We start from the raw sequence: 10,000 nt of genomic DNA on the forward strand, positions 1-10,000 counted from the left end.
ATATGATATGAGCAGGGCCGGCCAGCGGCGTAGAGGTAAATGCTCGGCGCGCCGGAGACGATGAGTGGAAGAAAAGTTCACGATAATCTGGGGGGAGAAAGTCGGACAAAAACGACAACAAATAGTTTTTCTTTAAAAGTCAGAAAGAGTGACAAAACTGTTGAAAAAAAAATCAGGTCAAAACAAGTTGCAGAAAGGCGACACATAATTTGAAAAACAAAGTGTCAAAATCAGAAGAAATAAAACTTAAAACTGTTGAAATTATGTTTTTAAAATGCGTTTTTTAGACATTTTTGTTGCCTCTTTTGTCGCCTTTTTTACATGTTTTTTGTCGCCTTTTTTAGACATTTTTGTCGCCTTTTTTAGACATTTTTGTCGCCTTTTTGTCGCCTTTTTTTAGACATTTTTGTCGCCTTTTAGTTGCCTTTTTTAAATGCTTTTTGTTGCCTTTTTCAGACATTTTTGTTGCCTTTTTTGTTACCTTTTTTACATGCTTTTTGTTGCCTTTTTTAGACATTTTTGTTGCCTTTTTTGTTGCCTTTTTTAGAATATTTTTGTTGCCTTTTTTGTTACTTTTTTACATGCTTTTTGTTGCCTTTTTCTTTTATATTTTTGTCGCCTTTTTGTCGCCTTTTTTTGACATTTTTGTCGCCTTTTTTGTTGCCTTTGTTTTAGACATTTTTGTCGCCTATTTTCCAAGTTGTACCGTTCCAGGTTCCAGATATGTGATCAGATGTCAGAGCTGCGTTCAGAGACTCTATCAAACTTTACCGTTCCAGGTTCCCCCCTCTGTGAGCGGACTATGCTCTCCTCCTTTAAGCACCGTGTTCCCGCCCCGGCAGAAAACAAACGCTCCCTTCTTTCCAGCGTCCGCAGCCAGCAAATAAAAAAATGCATCACTGGCGTATAAACTTCACACGATGAAACTGGACTCTGAGAGCCGGTAACATTTCCTCTGTTGTACGTTGTAAACTTTAATACCACTCGGCCCCGTCCCCGCGCTAATAAAACCCTCGGGGCCTCGCCGCGGCGATGACATAAGTCTCTCGTTTGAATAGGCGCGCTCGGAGTGCCAGACGGGCGGGGCTTAGCCTCCTCTGGTGCCCAGGTCAGGAAAGATGTGGGTCCACAGCAGTGGAAAACAAAGTGAATTTGCTAAATCGAATCATATAAGAACAGATCAATATATCAATCTTTCTTTGCAGTTTCCCCTCAACTCGCTTTAAAGTTTAAAGGGTAACAACTGTATTTTTTCCAACCTGGACCCTATGTTTCCATGTTTCTGTGTCTAAGTGACTGATGGGAACAACAATCTGTGACATCGGTCCAGTATTAAGAGAGATCTCTGCAGTCGGCATCAGAGAAACAAGCTACAATGTCAGTTAATAGTAATTGTCCAGCTTGTATTTATGATCACAAAAGTGCTGTTTTTTCTGCTGACAGACTCAGATTACTGAGTCACAGATTATTATTCTAAGTGTCTGACAACATTATGGGATGGATTTCTAAGGAGGTCGACCTTTCTGTTAAAGATTAAGATCCTTTTTTTAAACATAAAAACATTCGGGAAATTGCGTTCGCTAAACCCACCAGACTCCATGTAAATAATCAGTGATTTAAGCATCGTAAAACACACTTCATTCACAGTCGACTGAAACCAAATTAAACTATGAAAAGTCGTTTTGGGTCGTCTTTCCACTTTAACCAACCATCACAACTCTAGTTTTGGTTGAAATAAACAGATAGTTTACTGATCTACATGTGAGAATATGCTGGCTGTATACACGTTAAAAGTGCTGATTATTTACATAGAGTCCGGTGGTTTTAGCGCTAGCGACTTCAGAGCTGTTTCTGGTTAAACAGAAAGGTCTTTAAGAGGTTTTAGAGGTCTATCTCTGTAGGGATCCATCCCATAATGTTGTCAGACACTTACAGTAATAATCTGAGTCTGTCAGCTGCAACAACAGAACTTTTATTGGACCAAATTTAACATTGAATTGAATATAAAAGGCAGCACTAAAGAAAAATGAATCACAGTTACATTTTAAAGAGCAGTTTCCTGCTGATATTTTCTCTCAACTAACACAAAAATCTCTGAGTGCCTTTTGCGATGCGTTCACTGAGCCAGTTAATTACAATATTATGATTAAAAAAACATTAATTGTGCAGCTCTAAGCTCTAACGCTGGGGCTGTTTCCTCCAATCAGACGTCCTCTCTGTCCCTTCTCTCAAATCCCCAAAACGACTTCTTCTGCAGTTCCCCTCAACTTTGTTTTTAAAGTTTGAGTCTCATCCCGGAGAGATTGTGTAACTTGTGCGCTTGTTTTAACCTACTTGGAACACCAGCCGGGTGGGGCTTACAGAGACAAACAAAGGAGAACAAACCAACTTTGCACTTCTGTCTGAACTTCCACACACTTGTGATGTGGTCTTAGCCGAGTCCTTCCCACCCCTCTGGGACGTACAGCAGAGTAAAACAAACCCTTAAAACAAGTTGGGAAACTCTGCTGTGTTGTGTGCTCCCGAGCCACCTCGCTCTATACAGGCTCCCCAAACTTAAAAAAAACATTTGAGGCTTCTCCAGGAGAGACGGTTGTAACTGGTGCGCTTGTTTTACCCTGCTGGGAACACCAGACGGGCGGGGCTTACAGTATCAGGGCATCAGACAGCATCAGATAAAACATTGTTTCTGTCCTGAGAGCTAAACCTCGACAGAGTTTGCCACCAGTCAGACTTCAAAAGTCTTGTCCTGTCCCCCCTCCCTATCCATCCCCTCCCAAACAAAGCCCTTCTGCAGTTCCCCTGGACTTATCGCAAAGTTTGGAGGCTTCTCCAGGACAGACGGTGTGACTGACCTACTTGGAAGGCGCTTTTTCTACAGCTAAAATCTGTAACATTTCCTCTATACTGTAAAGTCCTTCAGTAACTTTTAGGAGAAGAATATTAGTCTGCTAATAGAGCTCTGAACACAACTCTTAACATCTGATCACATATCTGGAACCTAGAACGATACAACTTGGAAAAAATGGCGACAAAAAAGGTCTACAAAAGGTGACAAAAACGCGTCAAAAAGGTCTACAAAAGGTGACAAAAAGGTCTACAAAAGGTGACAAAAAGGTCTACAAAAGGTGACAAAAAGGTCAACAAAAGGTGACAAAAACACGACAAAAAAGTCTACAAAAGGTGACAACAAGGTCTACAAAAAGGTCTACAAAAGGTCTACAAAAGGTGACAAAAGGTCTACAAAAGACAACAAAAGGTCTACAAAAGGTGACAAAAAGGTCTACAAAAGGAGACAAAAAGGCGACAAAAAGGTCTACAAAAGGAGACAAAAAGGTCTACAAAAGGAGACAAAAAGGCGACAAAAAGGTCTACAAAAGGAGACAAAAAGGTCTACAAAAGGAGACAAAAAGGTCTACAAAAGGAGACAAAAAGGCGACAAAAAGGTCTACAAAAAGGTCTACAAAAGGCGACAAAAAGGTCTACAAAATGTGACAAAAAGGCAACAAAAAGGTCTACAAAAGACAACAAAAAGGTCTACAAAAGGAGACAAAAAGGCGACAAAAAGGTCTACAAAAGGCGACAAAATCTTTTTACAAAATGCAACAAAAAAGGTCTAAATAAGGTGACAAAATTTTTTACAAAAGACGACAAAAAAGGTCTAAAACAAACGGCAAAAAGGCGACAAAAACATCTTAAAAACGTCTCTTAAAGGTGCCAACAAAGGCTGGCTAAAAAGGCGACAGCAGCATGTGGACTTCTGGTGAAGTGTGGAGGTTTCTCCAGGACAGACAGGCAGGCAGACAGACAGACAGACAGACAGACAGACAGACAGACAGAGAGACAGGCAGACAGACAGACAGACAGACAGGCAGACAGACAGACTGGCCTACATCAGATCAGACTTCCAGCCAAAGAGAAGTCGACTAAAACTGACTTCTGTCTTCTCTCATGGTTTCCGTCCTGAGAGCTACACCTCTTCTGGGACAACCGCAGTGAAACTAACCCTAAAACAACCTGCCCCCCATCGTTCCCCTCCGCTTGTTTTTAAAGTTTTGAGGCGTTTCCAGGAGCAGATGATGTCATTGTCTCGTTTGATTTAACCTACTTGCAGCACCAGGACGGGGGAGACGAGACGGGTGGTGTTTATCACACCGGGGGTATAAAGTTGTTGATCAAAGAGAAAGCTGAGTCAGCTGACCTCCCATGATCCCCCACCCCCCCCCCCCCCTCAGCATCACCACCACCACCACCACCTCCAGAGGGATAAAACAAACGCTATCTGACACGAATATGTCGTTCACCGAGCTCGCACTGACTCTGGCAAAAAGGCTTTTAACTTTGCTGCACCATCTGCATGGAACCGGCTTCAGAATGAGCTCCAGCTGAAGGAGTTGGTCTCACTTTATTCTTTTAAAGGCTTTCTAAAAGACCTTGCAGAAAGGCAGTCTGTCTGTCATTGTTTTTAAATTGATTTAGGACCCAGATTTCATTGCGATGACATTGGTGTTCGAATATGATGAGTGAAAGCGTGTCTATGTTTTTATTTTTCGTTATTTTCTTTGTATTTATTGAAACCAAGCTCCTGCTGCCACTTGCCAGGACCCTCTTGTAAAAGAGATTTGTAATCTCAAGGAGCGGACTGTATGGTGTCCTGCAGGGGCCAAAAGGGGGCGAGGAAAGGGGGGAGGAAAGGGGGGCCCGTTGTTTACCAGACAGTGCCGTATCTCAGCCCACGGAGGGGAAAGCTCGGGGCCTTTCATCTCACCCAGACTGGGATGTTTTCACCGGCGATAAGAAAGCCCCGACATCTGCTGCTGCCTCTGTCACAGAGAGCCTTTGTGCTTCTCCGTTCATTTTCACCGTTTGTTTACCGCTGCGGCAGAAATTAATAAGGAGATGACAATGATGGAGTCCTCGGGGCGGGAGGAGCCTCGGCCCTCGGTGGCGTTCAGGGTCTTCTTTTCTTTCATCTGGAAACTCGGAGCCACTTTCAGAAAAGTTGAAGCTGCAACAAGAGAGGGGGCAACAAGGATGAAAAAGATAAGAGTCCCTGAACGCAGCTCACACATCTGCTCACATAGTTAACAAAGGGAAAACTCTGGAACCTGGAACGGTAAAAACGTGGAAACAAAGGCAACAAAAGGTGCCAACAAAGGTTGACAAAAAGGCGACAAAAGCATGTAAAAAAGGCACCAAAAACATCTACAAAAGGCACCAAAAACGCGACAAAAAAGGCGCCAAAAACGTCTACAAAAGGCACCAAAAACGCAACAAAAAAGGCGCCAAAAACGTCTACAAAAGGCGCCAAAAACGTCTACAAAAGGTGCCAAAAAAGGCACCAAAAACATCTAAAAAAGGTGCCAAAAAAGGTGACAAAAATGTCTAAGAAAGGTGCCAAAAAAGGCTGACAAAAAGGCGCAAAAAGCTTTAATCTCCATCTTAAACATCCCCTCCATAGTGTAACTTTGTAGAAGAACATTAGTCTGCTAATAGAGGGGAATGTTGGATAGAGTCCCTGAACGCAGCTCTTACATCTGATCACATAGTCAACTAAAGGAACCTGGAACGTGGAACAGTAAAACCTGGAAACAAAGGCGACAAAAAGGTGCCAAAAAAGGTTCTCCGTTCATTTTCACCGGCACGCCCTCTTCCTCAGAGCCGTCGGACTGTTTGTTTACCGCTGCGGCAGAAGACTGGGGGTGGGGGGTGAGGTGGGGGGGATTAATAAGGAGATGACAATGATGGAGTCCTCGGGGCGGGAGGAGCCTCGGCCCTCGGTGGCGTTCAGGGTCTTCTTTTCTTTCATCTGGAACTCTGAGCCACTTTCAGAAAAGTTGGAGCTGCAACAAGGATAAAAAGATAAGAGTCCCTGAACGCAGCTCACACATCTGCTCACATAGTCAACAAAAGGAAAACTCTGCAACCTGGAACGGTAAAAACTTGGAAACAAAGGCGACACAAAGGTCTAAAAAAAGGTAACGAAAAGGGCAAAAAAAAAGGCAACAAAAATGTCTAAAAAAGGTGCGGAAAACGTCTAAAAAAAGGTGCCAATAAAGGTTGACAAAAAAGCGCCAAAAGCATGTAAAAGAGGTAACAAAAATGTCTACAAAAGGCCACAAAAAGGCAACAAAAACGCGACAAAAAAGGTGCCAAAAATGTCTAAAAAAGGTGCCAAAAAGGCGCCAAAAGCTTTAAGGTTGACCAAAAGGGCAACAAAAAAGGCAACAAAAACGTCTAAGAAAGACGACAAAAACGCAACAAAAAAGGTGCCAAAAAGGAGACAAAAACATGTAAAAAAGGTAACAAAAACTTCTACAAAAGGCAACAGAAATGCAACAAAAAAGGTCTAAAAAAGGGCCCCAAAAGGTGCCAAAAAAGGTTGACATAAAGGTGACAAAAGGGCAACAAAAAAGTTCTAAAAAATGCAACAAAAAAGGCAACAAAAAATGTCTAAGAAAGGTGCCAAAAAAGGTGCCAAAAGCATGTAAAAAAAGGCAACAAAAATGTTTACAAAAGGCAACAAAAATGTTTACAAAAGGCAACAAAAATGTTTACAAAAGGCAACAAAAAAGGCGCCAAAAACATTTCAAAAAGGTTGACAAAAAGGCGACAAAAGCATGTAAAAAAGGCACCAAAAACATCTACAAAAGGCGACAAACACGTCTAAAAAAGGTTGACAAAAAGGCGCCAAAAGCTTTAATCTCCATCTTAAACATCCCCTCCATAGTGTAACCTTGTAGAAGAACATTAGTCTGCTAATAGAGGGGAATGTTTGATAGAGTCCCTGAACGCAGCTCTTACATCTGATCACATAGTCAACTAAAGGAACCTCTGACTGGAATACCAAACCATCCTCCCAATAAAATGTCTCTCTCTCGCTCCGGGAAAAGGTTGTAAACGTGCAGGAGCCCGGCGTCCTGTCTGATGGTCTAGTCGCCGCGGAGACGCTGTTTATGTGGAGCCCCTTATCGATCTCTGTGGTATTGGAAAAACCAATAATTTTGCATGTGTTAGTGCCGGACTAACAGGCAGCTGCTGGATCACAAATCACTGCAAGCGCTCTGAGGATCCAGACATTAGCCGCAGTTTTGTTAAAACATCCATAATCTGCTCATTTTCAGGTTCTTAATTGTATTATGAGGTTGTACCAGAATAGGTTTACATGGTTTAATTATCAAAAAACACCATATTTTCACCGTGTGTTCAGGTCTCTGTTTTAGCTACAGAGTGAGACCTCTCACTCACACAACATCTTTGTTGTCAGTCGCATATGCTCAGTAGCTAGGTAAGACTACATGCTCAGTAGCTAGGTAAGACTAGATGCTCAGTAGCTAGGTAAGGCTACATGCTCAGTAGCTAGGTAAGACTACATGCTCAGTAGCTAGGTAAGACTACATGCTCAGTAGCTAGGTAAGGCTACATGCTCAGTAGCTAGGTAAGACTACATGCTCAGTAGCTAGGTAAGACTACATGCTCAGTAGCTAGGTAAGGACTACATGCTCAGTAGCTAGGTAAGACTACATGTTCAGTAGCTAGGTAAGACTACATGCTCAGTAGCTAGGTAAGACTACATGCTCAGTAGCTAGGTAAGACTACATGTTCAGTAGCTAGGTAAGGACTACATGCTCAGTAGCTAGGTAAGACTACATGCTCAGTAGCTAGGTAAGACTACATGTTCAGTAGCTAGGTAAGACTACATGCTCAGTAGCTAGGTATGACTACATGCTCAGTAGCTAGGTAAGGACTACATGCTCAGTAGCTAGGTAAGACTACATGCTCAGTAGCTAGGTAAGACTACATGCTCAGTAGCTAGGTAAGACTACATGCTCAGTAGCTAGGTAAGGACTACATGTTCAGTAGCTAGGTAAGGCTACATGCTCAGTAGCTAGGTAAGGACTACATGCTCAGTAGCTAGGTAAGACTACATGCTCAGTAGCTAGGTAAGACTACATGTTCAGTAGCTAGGTAAGGACTACATGCTCAGTAGCTAGGTAAGACTACATGTTCAGTAGCTAGGTAAGACTACATGCTCAGTAGCTAGGTATGACTACATGCTCAGTAACTAGGTAAGACTACATGCTCAGTAGCTAGGTAAGGACTACATGCTCAGTAGCTAGGTAAGACTACATGCTCAGTAGCTAGGTAAGGACTACATGCTCAGTAGCTAGGTAAGGACTACATGCTCAGTAGCTAGGTAAGACTACATGCTCAGTAGCTAGGTAAGACTACATGCTCAGTAGCTAGGTAAGACTACATGCTTAGTAGCTAGGTAGGGCTACATGCTCAGTAGCTAGGTAAGACTACATGCTCAGTAGCTAGGTAAGGACTACATGCTCAGTAGCTAGGTAAGACTACATGCTCAGTAGCTAGGTAAGACTACATGCTCAGTAGCTAGGTAAGGCTACATGCTCAGTAGCTAGGTAAGGCTACATGCTCAGTAGCTAGGTAAGGCTACATGCTCAGTAGCTAGGTAAGACTACATGCTCAGTAGCTAGGTAAGGACTACATGCTCAGTAGCTAGGTAAGACTACATGCTCAGTAGCTAGGTAAGGACTACATGCTCAGTAGCTAGGTAAGACTACATGCTCAGTAGCTAGGTAAGGACTACATGCTCAGTAGCTAGGTAAGACTACATGCTCAGTAGCTAGGTAAGACTACATGCTCAGTAGCTAGGTAAGGACTACATGTTCAGTAGCTAGGTAAGACTACATGCTCAGTAGCTAGGTAAGGACTACATGCTCAGTAGCTAGGTAAGACTACATGCTCAGTAGCTAGGTAAGACTACATGCTCAGTAGCTAGGTAAGGACTACATGCTCAGTAGCTAGGTAAGACTACATGTTCAGTAGCTAGGTAAGACTACATGCTCAGTAGCTAGGTATGACTACATGCTCAGTAACTAGGTAAGACTACATGCTCAGTAGCTAGGTAAGGACTACATGCTCAGTAGCTAGGTAAGACTACATGCTCAGTAGCTAGGTAAGGACTACATGCTCAGTAGCTAGGTAAGGACTACATGCTCAGTAGCTAGGTAAGACTACATGCTCAGTAGCTAGGTAAGACTACATGCTCAGTAGCTAGGTAAGGCTACATGCTCAGTAGCTAGGTAAGACTACATGCTCAGTAGCTAGGTAAGGACTACATGCTCAGTAGCTAGGTAAGACTACATGCTCAGTAGCTAGGTAAGACTACATGCTCAGTAGCTAGGTAAGGCTACATGCTCAGTAGCTAGGTAAGGCTACATGCTCAGTAGCTAGGTAAGACTACATGCTCAGTAGCTAGGTAAGGACTACATGCTCAGTAGCTAGGTAAGACTACATGCTCAGTAGCTAGGTAAGACTACATGCTCAGTAGCTAGGTAAGACTACATGCTCAGTAGCTAGGTAAGACTACATGCTCAGTAGCTAGGTAAGACTACATGCTCAGTAGCTAGGTAAGACTACATGCTCAGTAGCTAGGTAAGACTACATGCTCAGTAGCTAGGTAAGGACTACATGTTCAGTAGCTAGGTAAGGACTACATGCTCAGTAGCTAGGTAAGGACTACATGCTCAGTAGCTAGGTAAGGACTACATGCTCAGTAGCTAGGTAAGACTACATGCTCAGTAGCTAGGTAAGACTACATGCTCAGTAGCTAGGTAAGACTACAAGCTCAGTAGCTAGGTAAGACTACATGCTCAGTAGCTAGGTAAGACTACATGCTCAGTAGCTAGGTAAGGACTACATGTTCAGTAGCTAGGTAAGACTACATGCACGCTGTGGTGTGTGTGTGTGTGTGTGTGTGTGTGTGTGTGTGTGTGTCTGTGTGTCTGTGTGTCTGTGTGTGTGTGTTTCTAACATGTTGCTGTGTGTGTGTGTGTTTCCGAAGCAGCCACGCCCTGCATCAAAGCCATCAGCCCGAGCGAGGGCTGGACGACCGGAGGAGCCACCGTCATCCTCATCGGGGACAACTTCTTCGACGGCCTGCAGGTCGTCTTCGGCACCATGCTGGTCTGGAGCG

At 43.2% G+C, this 10,000-nt stretch overlaps 1 protein-coding gene across 1 annotated transcript in view; it reads left to right on the forward strand.

Annotated features, from left to right (window-relative positions):
• The window catches only part of LOC114563328 (transcription factor COE3), a gene marked incomplete at its 5' end in the record, with an annotated part of 96,496 nt that overhangs the window by 2,100 nt on the left and 84,396 nt on the right, over positions 1–10,000 (forward strand). The window contains one exon of the mRNA XM_028590179.1: positions 9,872–10,000. This exon is cut by the window's right edge and continues 2 nt beyond it. Within this exon, the coding sequence (XP_028445980.1) occupies positions 9,872–10,000 (129 nt within the window). The remainder of the gene's footprint in view (positions 1–9,871) is intronic.

This window comes from Perca flavescens, chromosome 10, assembly GCF_004354835.1.
Source record: "Perca flavescens isolate YP-PL-M2 chromosome 10, PFLA_1.0, whole genome shotgun sequence".
Taxonomy (NCBI): domain Eukaryota; kingdom Metazoa; phylum Chordata; class Actinopteri; order Perciformes; family Percidae; genus Perca; species Perca flavescens.